The sequence below is a fragment of the Varanus komodoensis genome, unplaced genomic scaffold (assembly GCF_004798865.1).
Source record: "Varanus komodoensis strain SLA01 unplaced genomic scaffold, ASM479886v1 scaffold39, whole genome shotgun sequence".
In the NCBI taxonomy this organism is placed as follows: domain Eukaryota; kingdom Metazoa; phylum Chordata; class Lepidosauria; order Squamata; family Varanidae; genus Varanus; species Varanus komodoensis.
In genome coordinates this window covers 4,201,220-4,216,052 of record NW_025335922.1, presented here as the reverse complement: position 1 = coordinate 4,216,052, position 14,833 = coordinate 4,201,220, and the positions used below count along the sequence as shown (strand labels likewise).

Genomic DNA, 14,833 nt, shown 5'->3' with positions numbered 1-14,833 from the left:
CAAAGGGACCAGAGAATGTCAATCTCAACCTGGTTGAATGCATGACAAAGACCCTTCTGTACCAAACAAGAGGCTTTTAGGTCCATGTGCTCAAAACAGATGCTTCCCTTCATTCTATAGGGCAGTGATGGTGAACCTAGAGACCGAGTGCCCAAACTGCAACCCAAAACCCACTTAATGCAAAGGGCCAACACTGCAATAAAACTTGAATACTGAGGTCTTAGTTTAGAAAAAACAACTCACAGCTAGTCCAAGCAAATATACATATATCCTTGGCAGTGCACTGACCAGCCATGCAAAAACTCAGATGAGTCGCAGCTATGGTCTCAGCTCATGACATCATCTCCTGGCACCACTACTCCTTTCCGAGCATGCACATGGCCCCTATGTGCACTGTTATCCGATGCTCGGCTGCTGGGGCGATGCTGGGGTGACTTGGCTCGCATGCTGACAGAGAGGGCTCTGCGTGCCCACTGCGGCACACGTGCCATAGGTTCTCCACCACTGCTATAAGGTAATGTTGCTTCCTTCCATATGCAAATACCTTACTAAGTTCATCACATTTTAGGAAAAATCTAGATGATATTGTTTTCAACTTCTAACCCCCTCCATGTTTTACCACCACCTCTTTCTGCCTGCCTGCCTGCCTGCCTGCCTGCCTGCCTGCCTGCCTGCCTGCCTGCCTGCCTTCCTTCCTTCCTTCCTTCCTTCCTTCCTTCCTTCCTTCCTTCCTTCCTTCCTTCCACAAAAAATATGTTAAGGAAGAAAAGATGGAAGGCTGCAGAGTCTTTTAATTGGAAGCACTGGAGCTCTTCATCTGAAAGCACCCCTTGTCTGTGTGTCTGTATCAATGGGGATATAAATACTTATCACATTTCCTTTGCTTTCAGTGCTATAGTGTAATGTACCGAGCAGGTGTTTTGCTCCATAAAAGTGCTGCTGAAATGTAACAGAATGTACTGTTCCTGGTGCTCATCAAGCCACTTCTTTCTGATCACATCACACGGTCCCCTCCTGCCTGTTTGTAGTTACCCTGAAAGCCATTCCCTGCTTTCCTTTCCTCCTGTCCGTCCTCTCACGTATAATGGCTGTGAAAAGACTCGTAAACAAGGAAATGGGGCTGACAAAAGATTTAGGGATACTCTGATGTTTTTAGTACACCTTCCAAAACACGTGCTACGCAGCCAGTGTTTCAGTTTTAGCAATGGAAAATTCATGACATCAGCAGTTGGTCAGTTCGGAAACTCTGCCTTTGGGCCATGCTTGCATTCTTCTCAAAGGACAGTTACTTTCGTCAGCCACATGACAGGCAGAAATCCTGCAGATGTATTCCTTTCTGGCACAGAGTTGTATAGCTCAGGGGCTTTGTCTGTGTTTCCTGCCTCTCAGGGAACCGCAGAAACATAAAAGTCTTGCTGGAAGAAACACAAACCCAGCTCCCAAGGGTTCGTCTCCCATTTCTGTCATAACCCTTTCCTCGTTCTACCCTTTGTTACTCCAACATTCGTCACTTTAGACCCACTCCCCTCTTATGTTCTGCTTTATGATGTTAAGACCCTGATGCCCCATTACAAGAAACTGCTACAAGTTGTGAAGGAAACATGCACTATTAAATAGAAAGAATTTACATATCCATCAAGTGTATTCCCAACACATTTTTCAATAGTTTAAAATAAATGAAGACAATAATATATTGAAAGCCAATCAAGAGCAAGATGTCAGTAAATATCAACAGAAAATAAACAGAAAATATGATGAAAAACCAGAACTATAAAAAAGCAGCACAAAAACCAACCCAGTAAAACAATTTGGTGGCACAGCAGTGGCCATCCCAGGGGTGGGGCACAGAAAGGATGGGAGGCCACAAAGGACTTGGGGGCTTCACCCCCTTCACTCTTGGTTTATCCATCCTTGGTGTAGCCCTCCTGTTAGGTTGGGCCTGGGGCTGCAACAACAGTAGCCAAAGAATGAGCAGGAGCACAAGGTGGAAAAGATCAGGGAGATGTTTCCCTTGGTGGGCTGTGAATCAGTTTAGGCAGTGTTTGGCTAGCAATGTTCTTTGTTTGGGGAGGCATCACTAGCTCATCTTTCATTTTACACAGATGAAGCCCCCTAGCAGCCTGTGTTTACTCATGTGATCTTTGTAAACAAAACTGTAGCCCAACAGTAGGCTTAAACTCGTACATCTTCTTATTAAATCACTCCTTACCACAGAATTCAGGAAAGACTTCTCGGTGGATAGAATTATGCTAAATGATAAGAGCTCTTTTTTTCTGCCAGGTGAGGAAAACAGTGCTTGGGGTTGATAATGAGCAATCTTGGCTGTGAAAACTTGGTCTGGTTTTGTGAATGCAACAAGCCACCATGACTGACAAGCCATGATGAGTTCTCATGTCATGTTGAATGTGCACCACTTCCCACAGTGTGGCTTGTCTGTTGACAAGCAGTCACCCCAAGAGTCCATGGCTTATTTAGGGGTTGTTAAACCTCTCTGCAACCTCCTTGGGTTAATATCCTCCTGGAACTTTTCCTGGAAGTTTCTCCATAGCCACAAAAAGCTGGCTGCCACCCCTGCCCCATTCTGTGCTCCTTAAAAGCTTGGATTGTGGGGGACCATTTTATTTTACAGATCATCCAAAATAGTGTATTGTTGGTCTGTTCCCTGTGAAAAATCCTGACAGTAATTCAAAGGTTAGCTGGAAGGGGTTAATCCGTTTGTCACACAATGTGGAAATGCTTATTCCACATTGGTTCATTTTTCAGTGGAAACCATTCATCTGAACTTTGGGAGCAGGTTAACGTGAAAACCACATGAAAACAATAAATCAGGTTAGCCCAGGTTCACACATGAGTCTCAGCAAACATTGCTGTATTTCTCTTTCAACTGCACTTGTTTTCTCATTATGGATAACATCCATGAACCATGTTAGCAGGTGGTTTGGCCTATAAATCCACTTTGGTTGTAAAGGGAGCCCAGGGTGCTGTGCACCTCACAGTAAGGAGAATAATTTCCTGGCTGGGGCAATGCCACTACAACTGCAGGCAGTTAATTTGAAGGCACCCATATGCAGGTATAAGTCAGCTTCCCTTTAAGTATAAGATGAGGATCCAACAGCCCTACAGCCTCATTGTCCTCCGGTTCTCCAGTCGCTGCAGGCCTGCTCTTACTTTCTTACTGGCCTCTCTGGGAATTGCTTCCTCTGCTCTTTTGTGTATGTGAAAGAGAGGCAAAGAAAGGATGGGGTGTTGCAGTGTGAAAAAGGAACATTCACGCCTACTAACTTCATGCCCACGGGGCTTTGTTCACTTTGGGCTATAGCTCCACTCTCCTTTTGTAGACTTGTCCCACAGTTAGGGATGCATTCCAGACTGGATGAATCCTGAGTCTGGGACCAGATCACAGTGATTCACATATTCAAAGATTCAGAAAGGTTCACGGATTCTGAAGCAAAGCAGGTTTCCTTTGGAGTTGACTGAATCTGATCCTCCCGAATCTTCATGAGAGATTCCAATTCAGAGGGGCAGGGAGACCCAAACTGTGAGCTTGCAAAGCCTGATACATTTCTCCTCAAAGATTCCTTATAAGAGGAAAGCAGAGTGGGGGCAGTTTTGTGATGGACAGTTCTTGCTTCTAAGTGGATGGTTTTTTATCAGGGATCTTCACTCACAGTTCTTTAGGGCAGGGATACAGAAGTGCTATATTATCAGAGGAGTGTGCTTTCTGCTACTTCCTTCTCCCAGATGTAGAAATGTTAACAGCAGCTGTGAGATGTGGGAAGATGCAGCATTGGGCAGTGGAAAGAAGTTTGCTTTGAAACAACTGGATGTGTAAGTCTATTGTATGCATCACACCTATTTGAGTGGACCTGTTGCCTTTTTGTGACATTGGTGCCAACTGAGCAGAAAACAAAATGCCTGGATAGTGCTTTCCTGTGTGGCTCCCTGTGACCCCTGAACGCAGAAGATTATGGGTGCCCAATAGAGAGCAGAACAGCATGCAACCTTGGCATGCCCCTGTCCCTGCAAATGAGTTAGATGGCTGAATGAAACTGAAATCGGCCATCTAAGTCTTTCCCCATTGCAAGGAGAGGACAGGCTGAGTCTGCTGCACATCACACCATATTATGGCAGAACCTCACTGTTCCTCTCTGCATTCCCTGGGACATCCACAAATGTCCCTCTCTAAGGCCAGTCTTCTGACTTTGGGGCCGTAGCTGGTCCAGAAAGAACCATGCTGCCTACAAGGGAATAAGGAAGTCATTCCAAAGTCAGAGCCCCAGCCAAAGTCGACGCTGGACTCCAACCTCTCTATGGTTGGCTGGACAGTGTCTACTCTGCCAGAGGATTCAGCCCTGAACCGTTGCTCATTTATCATAACTCCCCAGTCCTTCTGAAATTTTGCAGATTTCCTGTCTAGGGATACCCCTATGATGTATGCATTTCATTGCCAAATAAAACATGGGAGAGAGCTGGGGGAAACAAATCTCTTTCTTCCCAAACATTTTGAACACTTGCTTCCACAAAAATAAAATAAATAAAATATAAAATAAAATAATAAAGTGTATAATTTTTTCAGGTTTGTTAGCTTGGTCCACCTCTATATTTTTGGCATTTTCATCACAATTGCCTACAGAAAATATAGGATAATAAGTGCCCCCACTCCTTTATTTTGAACTCTCAAGGCTGTAAATCCTTCCTGCCCAGACTGTAAGGGCTGCTCTTGCATAAAACCTCCTGCATCTATTCATCTGAAACTTGACAGGCATAATCTCCTCAGAAAAGGCAAGTTTGCTTGAAGTTTTAATCCAGTTCTTCCAAGAAATAAAAACCAATTTCCTTTTTGTAAGAAAAATAAAAAATAAACACATCTAACACAATCCTCCCGGCAATTATTAGTTTAAAATCTGGAAGTTTTTATCTGCTCACCAGTGGCTACAATGTAAATAATATCATCCATTTATATCATACAGAAAAAATGTTATATGTACATTATTGAGTTAGTCAACAGGAGGCACAAAGTCTGAAAATTGCCAACTAAATTAGGACATTGAGCTAAAGAGGACTGGAACCACGACCAAATGATGCCCCCAAGTTCCATGACAGCCACAAAGATCCCACAATCAATGGTACTGAGTGCCACAGAGAAGTCATACAGAATCAACAAGAATGCACTGCACAATCTATTTCGTGCACAGGACATTCATCCAGGTGACCAAAGCTGTTTCTGTACCACAACAAGACAAGGACTGGAAACAGACAAATCCACCCATCTGTCCATCCATGCACCCATCTTTCTATTGCCACTATCAGGTTTTGCCTGCTGATTGACGCTGCTGCTGCTTCTGGGCGACAAATAGTGCTGTCAGAGCAGCAGAGCCAATTGTGGTTGTTGAGGGTGGGAAGGAGGTTTTCGTGTGTGTGTGTGTGCATGAGCGCGCATGTATGTGCTAGTGCAGCTCCCAGATCCCTTGCTGACTCCTGATGAAGCCTGCAGGGTCAAAAACACTGCACACCTGTTTTACTAGAATGTATCATTCTGCTAAAATATTGTGGTTAAAATAGTTAAAAGAATAGCTTATCCAGGCTACATGTTCTTGAATATTTCTCCAAATCCATTGGAGCCCCATAAGGATGCAATCCTATGGCTGGTAGAACTTGTTTGGCCAACCATAGAAAATGGCAGAATCCCAGCTGCAACCTTGGGAAAGCCTTCTGAAGTCACAGTGGAGACTCTACTCTTGGAAGAGTCCGTCTAACCTCTTAGCCTGTGAGCTTCTTTCCACATCAGCTCAGGTCCCAAAGATGGAAAACTGTCTTCAAGACGGGAACTGGAAGGGACTCAAGGAAGTGAGGGACATGACACTGCTGAAAAACCTAAATGGTGCCTCAGTCCCTGCTCTTTAAGAGGAGGGGGAATATATTTAGACAACTAAAATTGGCTGTCTAAATGTTTTGGAGGGCAAGGAAGCGTGGAGGCAATCTTGTGGTCCATGGGATGCTCAGAACCTTCTGAGCTGAGAAAGCTACAGATCCTAAATCTGTTCAACTTGAAGTCTTGGTTATACCAGCTGTGTATCAATTGCTGAATGATACAAATCTGTAACTAGTGAAAACTGACTCCATATGACATCCCAGGAATCTATGTGCTCAAAATAATACTCCTGCCTTCCTTCAGTAATATAGCTTTACTACTGTGTAGTGTGGTTTGCAAGTTTTCCTATTTGTGTCTGGAAAGTTAAATTGTAGCATAATGCACTAAAAATGATCTGATCTGTAGCATCAACACACAAATAGTTCTACAATTGGATGCTCTGCATGCAACATTTTATGCGTAGCATTCCAGGGGCACCGTGTTTACTAAGTTTCTTGCTTAATCATATAATATGAACTTGCATTCCTAGCATTAAATGAGTGCATCTATTTTTATCCGTCAAAACTTGGAAAGTGTGTCATTTTGCTATTCCAAGCGAGGCTCTATAGGGTTAAACACAGTACATTTAAGGAGACTCTGCTAAAGTAATTAAGGCTACCAAATTTGACTCGCATGACTGTATTTATAACCTAGGAGGGAATATTTTCCAGACCCCTTATGTCTATTTTTGCATCAATGCTAATCCTTCACAGTTCTTGGTCACCTTTCTGTCAGGAGGACTGGATCCCGAGTTACTTTAAGTATACACTACAAAAATATAAATATACAGTTATGTGAGAAGTTCTATTTATCATGCTGCTTTGACAGCCTTACCTGAACTCTTTGCCATTCCCAGAGTTTTCATTCATGCTCAAAACCTCCACACAGCTGTCATTCACTGCAGTCTTGCACATGGTGCACTTTAGCCAGGGTGGCAGCCTGCTTGTTTTTGTTTAGCTTGCAATGTGTGGGAATCCACGATGGAGGGCATTTCACACATGGGGCTGAGGCTGGCTCTGTTTGGACACTGCTCTGCATACATGAATGTGAGAAGCTACACCGGCCGCAGCATACATGGATCCATTTTCCAATTCTTTCCCACACTAACAGGGATTATATGCGAAGGAAGGAAGAGAGGCTCAAATCCACACTGTTTAAATGGCCATGTATGAATGCAACAACGCAGCCTGTGTGCTGATGATTCTCATGGATACCTACAAAAAGCTGCTCCTGGTTCTGCTACGGACCATAAAATCATAAAGCAGACTGTACTTGAAGGGTCTATTGGACATTACACTAGACTAGTTCAGGGGTCATAATCCAGACTGGGGGGCTTTTAAGATCCAAATGTACCTACACTGGAGTAAAATAGGATAAAAAGAGGAAGCTGTCAGATATGCATTTTAAGGAATTCTGTGCCCCTAAATAGAAACATAGAAACTGAGCAAGTCAGAAAGGGCCTCCTGAGCCATCTGGTCTGACCCCCAGCTCCAGCCGGCTCCATTCATACCATGCCTACCATGTGCGTGTCTAGCCTATCCTTGAACACCCTCATCGATGGGGCTTCAATCACCTCCCACAGAAGCCCATTCCATACGCTTGCTAATGGTCAAATGTATGCCAAGAAGCTCTGTCTTCTTATCATTTTTACTCTGAGCCAGGATCTGGATCTTAAAAATACCTCATACCCCACGCTAGGGTCCCAATCTGGATCAAGGGTTGTAAGCACTCTACAGTAAAAATGGTGGTAAAAGAAAGATGCAGCTGCTAGGCACACACTTAAAGTAATCCCGGATTTGGCTTTCGGTGCTTGGTGTATGTGAAGTGATGATTCCAAGTCTTCTTTTCTCTTGTGCAGTAACAGTGAACGGTGTGTAACCTGGGATTTCATTTCTGTTAGCATGCACTGCTGAGTATTATTTAAATAATTTCATCTTCCACATCCTTCTTCAGTGCTCCAGTGTTGTGTGATCTTTCTGTAACTGTACACTGTCTGAATTGCATGTTGCTATTGTGGGGTGGGAAATGCATATCCTTTGCCATTTCTGTCTCCTCTGTTTAGAACAATCCAAACATAAACATCTGGGATGTGCAGCTTTTAACCATTCAGGAACTCGACCAAGCGGCGGAGTACGGCAGAAATGCAGAGAGAGGGGGGATTTGTCCCCTTCCTCATCACAATGGGACGTCAAGGTTCAAGCCAATGGGAGAAAACAATTCAGGCACAGCTGAGTTCACATAACAGTGTCCGGTAGTGTAAACAGCCATGAGGGCCTCACTATGTACACCCGGCTGCCCTGAGTGAATTCTGGCAGAATCTGGAAAGTTCCACTCTGCTTTTGTAGACAACAATTCTACTGTGTCAGGCAAGTCTCACGAAACAGTACACAGACACAGTGATTCATAGGACTGGGTGTATAGTTCCAAGTCAGGGAAGAGTAGACTCCTTTCTCTCCACCTCCCACCCTTGCCTCCGCTCTGAGAACCCTTTCAGCCTTCTTCTGAATTCTTCAGATTTTTGCCCAAGTATGAACGTCCAAATTGGCCTTGAATTTTGTTTTCAGTAAAATTCAGAGGCAGCATAATGATGTACAACAACACCACCACAATCCACAGGGAATCTTGTTCTCCTTTTAAACTCTCCTGCTGTTTTCTTAAACCTCTAACTCAACTCTTTAAAGAAGATTGGGATGCTTTGATCAAAGAGGGTCCCCAAGTTTACCCATATGCTTGATGAGATGAAATCTGGTGCTAACTCAACTCTTGGCACCAGTGTAAGGGCATGACTTGACCCTTGTGCTAATATAGTGACACACTCCATGCTCAGCTGTTCATAAAGCAGTTGCTGTCTTGCCATGGGCTGGCCGATTTCTTTCTAGGAGTTCACCTTATTGCAGCTGGCACAAGGATGGGCCATGAGCAGGAGTGGGGAGAACCAAACTTTGGGGAACCAAACTGATGCAACATCTGCAAGGTCCTCCAATATTGCTTCCTACTAGGCATACTGGGGGTAAGTATGTGTTTAAAGGTATGATGGGGAAGAATGAAATATTCTCTGTTGCCCTTTATGGAGGCTTCATTTCCAGATCCTTCCTCTTCCATATTCCAAAGTACCCTGAGTAACTGTGGAAAAACTGGGCTGTCCAACCATTCTGGGTTGGTGGACATATGTGAAATGTTGATAAACAGCATGGGCATTCTTACAAAAAGTCTGCCAGGTTTCCCATTCAAAGTCTGCCAGGTTTCCCATTCATCAAATGGGAAACCATTGACACGGCTTGTCAAAAAACACAAGATCCTAAATACAAGGCGGAGGTGATGGGGGTATTTCGGAACTCCAAAACACATAACAACTCTTTTGAATCCAAATCAGGGTGGTGCTAGAGGGCAGCACTTTGCATTCCAGCATACCACCCTCCCAATTTTAATAATACTCCATTTTTAAAATATTGAGAAATAAAATAATAACTGACAGGGGCAAGGATCCTGGGGGATTACAAAGAGGTATCCATGGACTCAGGTGTCCATTGGCATCACAAAGGTGACTCTGGCCTAGAAAGATAGAAGGTATTCTGTGAATCATACCACTCTAATGGCAGAAAATGAAGAGAAACTAAAGAGCCTCTTGATGCAGGTGAGAGAGAAGAGCACAAAAGTTGGCTTGAAACACAACCTCAAGAAAACTAAGATCATGGCAACCAGTCCTATCACTTCCTGGCAAATAGATGGGGAAGAAATGGAGGTAGTGACAAATTCTAGTTTCCTGGGCTCCAAGATCACTGTAGATGGGGACTGCCACCAAGAAATTAAAAGACACTTGCTCCTTGAGAGGAAAGCTATGACAAATCTAGACAGCATACTAAAAGGCAGAGACATCACCCTGCAAACAAAAGTACGTATAGTTAAGGCTATGGTTTTCCCAGTTGCAATGTATGGCTGTGAAAGTTGGACCGTAAGGAAGGCTGAGCGCTGAAGAATTGAGGCCTTTGAATTGTGGTGCTGGAGAAGACCCCTGTAAGTCCTTGGACTGCAAGGCGATCAAACCAATCAGTCCTAGAGGAGATCAACCCTGACTGCTCTTTAGAAGGTCAGATCCTGAAGATGAAACTCAAATACTTTGGCCACCTAATGAGAAGGAAGAACTCCCTGGAGAAGAGCCTAATGCTGGGAACAACAGATGGCAAAAGAAGAAGGGGACAGGAGAGGATGAGGTGGCTAGATGGAGTCACTGAAGCAGTTGGTGTGAGCTTAAGTGGACTCCGGGAGATGGTGGAGGACAGGAAGGCCTGGAGGAATGTTGTCCATGGGGTCGTGATGGGTTGGACATTACTTCGCAACTAACCAACAACATTCTGTGAATCAAAAGTGGGTATTATGGGTAACATGTAGATTTTGGCCAAGATAATAAATTAGTGATGGCCAACATTTTTGCCTGAAGTATGAGACAATACCACTCTGGCATGTGCTCTCATCCCCATAACCTTTACTGTAGCATAGTTTTGCTTTCAGTTTATTGAACTAGGGATCAGGAAGAAGTCAAGTGCAGGGGAGGGAATCGGGGTGCAAAGGCCTATCACAGTTTTACTGCTGAAATCTGGGGATACCAGAAATCCCTGCTGGATATACCACTTTGGGTATGTGTGCTTTGGGTTGGCCAACTGTCCATGCAAAAAACTTCATACTCTTTGTTTGGTCCAACAGGATGTCAGTATAGCAGCTGCTAAAGGCACTTAACAAGGCAGCAATCCTAAACTCACTCACCATAGGGGATTGTGATGTGTGTGTTGACTCCACTTGATGAAGGAGGCTGCCCATAGACTCCTGAGAAGTCTATGGGTGGTGATCTATGGGTAGACCACCAACATTAGAAAACTAAGATGTATTGAAAGGAAGGGAATTATTCCCTTTTCCATGATCTTGGACTAAATGACTTTTGAGACCTTTTTTCTGAATAATGAAGATGAATATGGAGAATGCACTAAATGCAGTAGTGTGCAGAGGATGAAATCTATTTCGAAATATGTTTTGCACATTTGAGAATTTTTCTCCATTATTTCGATGGGGCTTCCCCCTGTGGACACTATTCCTCTTGGTCTGGTATCATCAACTGCACCATGCAACTTTGCAACATGCTCACAATGTGCAAGGTTTTAGAGCTTAATTTAGGACATAGTTATCCCTTCTATGCAGGACCCAACTGTAGTGAGGAATAGCCTGAAAGAATTCATGAGAATTCATGATAAACTCCATGCATGACCTCTAGAGGCTCAGCTGGATGTCTGAAGAGATTTTTCTGTCTTTTCCAATATGTGTGTGTAAACATTGATCCCGCAAGACTGGGACCCTAACAAAGCAAGGTTCTTTTACACACAGCGCTCTACACAGAGGCACCTCTTGGGTCTCTTCGGATCTTCAGGTTAATTATGCAGAGGCCAGTTTACCTGAACAGAAAGTGTGAAAAGTGCATCATACTGGAGGCATTTTAAAATAAAAAACCTGAGGTCATGGTACAGCCCAGTCTCTGAATGTTTTGGTCCCACTGAAATAAATGTGCAAGATTTCAGCATTTGACCTGTGGAAGACTGTCCTGTGAAACTCACAATGATGTGTGAAAATAGTGAGTCAATGGACAGTAGTGGAGTATTTGAAAGCTTAGGCAAGACACTGCTTTGCTTTGAAGAGAGATCGGTTGCTGATCCATACAGGTTTGCAAACAAAAGATTCCCTTTTATAATTAAATAAAAATGGGATGTTGATACAAATTGTTCCAAAAATAACTGATTTAAACACACACACACCCAAAACTTTATTTTTGTTTTTGCTGCTAAACAATCCTAAATTCTATCTGCGAAATTTGCTTCAGCATGAGCTTGTCTTTACTTAGAAGTGATCTGGGCAAGGAAGTTGACAGAGGTGGGACGTTTTCCTCCTGGATGAGGTCATGCGCCTGGATTTGGCCTGCTTACAGTAACATGGAGTTCTGCCACTGTTTCCTAATGTCCTCATGATGTGAATGCACTCCTATTGTCCTCTCCCCTCTGCCTTTCTCCCATGTTTTGGACTGTAATTGCCACAGGTCTCTCAGTGAAGATCTGCAAAAGGTCTTCAGAAATGCATCTCCCAGAGGAGGAAAAACATCTAAGTTTCTGCAGCCTCAGTTTGATACTTCAGTCTAGTATATGGTTAGCTAGACTGTTGAAACATGCAGAGAGTGAACAGAAATCTGACCAGTCTGCCCCACCTGCCAACCCAAAAGTATGCTCAGAATGTACCCTTTGCAGCATGAATAGCCATCTTCTGTCTGTCCCAAGCAGGAAAGGATACTTTCCAAAATTCCATCTACACACACACACTCATCCTTTTGGGTCTCAGTCAATCACTTCCTCTTGTGAAGAACAGTCCACATGGCTCCTAAAATCATTTGGAAGAATTTTTTTCTAAGGAGTTCCACAAGGTTCTTGACATAAAACTGGTCTTATTCTGCACTTTCTGGTGCCGTCGGCTGCAGAGTCAAACACTGCTGGCCTGCATGCACCACACTAGAGAAAGCACTGCCCACTCAGAATAAAAATGCTGTGAATGAAATGTGTCCACTGTGAAACATAGTGGAGCTGGTGCTGGAGCATTCCATTCTTTACATTCCTGCAGGACTGAAAGGAACCGGGCAGGAGGGCCAACGGGGTTCCTGCTTGCTGAGGGCCATGGGCCTTTGTGTGGGTGGCAGCAGACACACAGATCCACGTAGGGAGAGACTGTGTGCTGTGCTTCTAATCCGAATCAGTGAATACCTCCAGTCCTCACATGGCTTCCAAACGTGATGAACCCCAACCAGAGCCTGAAATCCAGGACTGTCTTCATTCCAGCCTGCAAAGCATTTCAGAATTTCTCAAAAGTGATCAAGTGGTGACATCTAGTGTTGTCTGGATGGCATCACAAGAGGCATCAAAGCCATCAGCAAGAACGCTCATAGGGAAGATTCAAGGCAGCAACTGAACTCAGAGAAACAGAAAAAGAGTAAACCATTCCTGAGAGGTGATTTCTTGCACCTCAAGTTCCAGCCCCTGCTGTGGTTTTTGCCTACTTCACTATGATCACTTAATCATATTCCACCATAAGAAGCTTCACAGATTTCCCATCAGTGGGGATTCTACATAGCCAAATCCTACCTATAAAAGGTACATACGGTCTGTTAGAAAAACTGGTATTACCTGTGAATGCAGGGGAAACAGGTGTAAAGCAAAAGTAGTCTTCAGCTTCCAATGCAACTCCTTGTCCCCAGACTCCTCCTCCTTTTTATATGAATAGCAGTAGTTACATAGAAACCAGCATGTGTATAATGTCTGCTAAATTTACTTCTGGAACAATGAAGGCAAATGGAAGGGAAAACATTCTCACTCTTGGTAGTTTTATATGATCACCAGATATATATGATCACTGGGGTGCTACGTGGGAGCGTTGCCCTGAGATTGGAAAGATCCAGGTTTTATACCCCATTTGGCCAAGAAGTTCTTTGGGTGACTTTGGCCCAGTCATTGACTCTCAGCCTAACCTACCTCACAGGGTTGTTGGGAGGATGAAATGGATAGGAGGTTTATAGAAGCCCCCTTGGAGGCCTTACAGGGAAAAAAGGAAGGTATAAATGTAAAGATATAAATACATTTATATCCCAGCTTTCCTCTCCACTCCACTCACAAAGAACTCAAGGCAGGCAGGCTGGGCTGAGAGGTAGTGGCTAGTCCCGAGTAACCCATTGAACTTGATGGTCAAGTGGGGACTTGTACAGAGATTTCCTGAATTAGAGGGCAATGAGCATTACTTCCTGAAAAATTAATCCATTAAAATGCATGCAAGATGCAGCAATGACTAGAAATGAACCCCCCCCTTTCGAAGAGGACCAACATTCAAGAACAAAACAAGGAAAACAGTCACCTTTAAATATGGACATGTTGCAAACCAAAGAAAAGGCCCATCTTTTCTAAGTGTGTGTGCTTCTGTTTTAATGATTTGAAGCTCAAGGAGGACAAGCCCTTACAGCTCCAACCCTGAAGTCAGATAAATGTATTGAGCTCACATTACAACCTTTCCAGTTCATAGCCAGGACCAGATTATTTATCATATGGTGTCATATCCTTGATTCCTATCCTGACGAGTGTTAGGTCTTCATTTTTTAAGGAATGCACTCTACATGTTGCTGTATACTATTTTAGACCTTGCAAGCCACTCTGACACATCAGTCAGACCCACCTGAATGATGGGTTTTTTGAGGGGTTCATAATTCTGGTTTCAGACCCATGAGGACTGCTGCCCCCAAGCCGGCGAAGGGTGGGTGCTTACCAGTCTGTGTGTGGATCATCGATTACCAAGAGGTTCTGGGGCTTCTGCTGGGTGACAGGGGCAGGGCTTGGTGAGTGCTCAATCAGCCCTGCAGCCGCTTGTGTGGTTTGCTTCATGGCACTGGAGATGGAACTGAAGATGCTGGTTCCAGAAGAAAGAGGAGCCGGTTGCTGGGCAGGTGGTGGCCTCCTCTCTGTTGCTGGGGAAACGGGGCTGCTGGTGGAATTATCCGCACGCTGAAGGTCCATCATGTAGCCATTTGGCAAGTTGGCCACAAAGCTACTGTCTGAGAGGCGCCTCCTCAGGAAATTCATTGTGGCGGATTCTCTATCACAGGTCAAAATGACAGGGTCTGAAGAACTAATCTGGGCTCTTGCTGACTACTTGGAAGAGATATTTTGCCACTTTCGTTTGTTCAGGGTGGAGGAGACTGCTCTTTCCAGGGATTCTTGCCTGCAAAATATAGTTTGGGACAACATATTAGAATGAATCTCTAGGGCTCTGAAGAATACATTGAAGAAATGAGACAGCTATGAGGCCTTTTGCTATGAATGGAAATAAATAAATAAAAAGATTAAGAAGCTTGTA

At 44.0% G+C, this 14,833-nt stretch overlaps 1 protein-coding gene across 3 annotated transcripts in view; it reads right to left on the bottom strand.

Annotated features, from left to right (window-relative positions):
• The window catches only part of SYN3 (synapsin III), a 179,650-nt gene extending 165,091 nt beyond the window's left edge, over positions 1-14,559 (bottom strand). For all 3 annotated transcript variants that reach the window (XM_044441091.1, XM_044441090.1, XM_044441092.1), the window contains exon 1: positions 14,246-14,559. In XM_044441091.1, coding sequence (XP_044297026.1) covers positions 14,246-14,559 — 314 coding nt within the window. The remainder of the gene's footprint in view (positions 1-14,245) is intronic.
• Between the last annotated feature and the right edge of the window lie 274 nt (positions 14,560-14,833).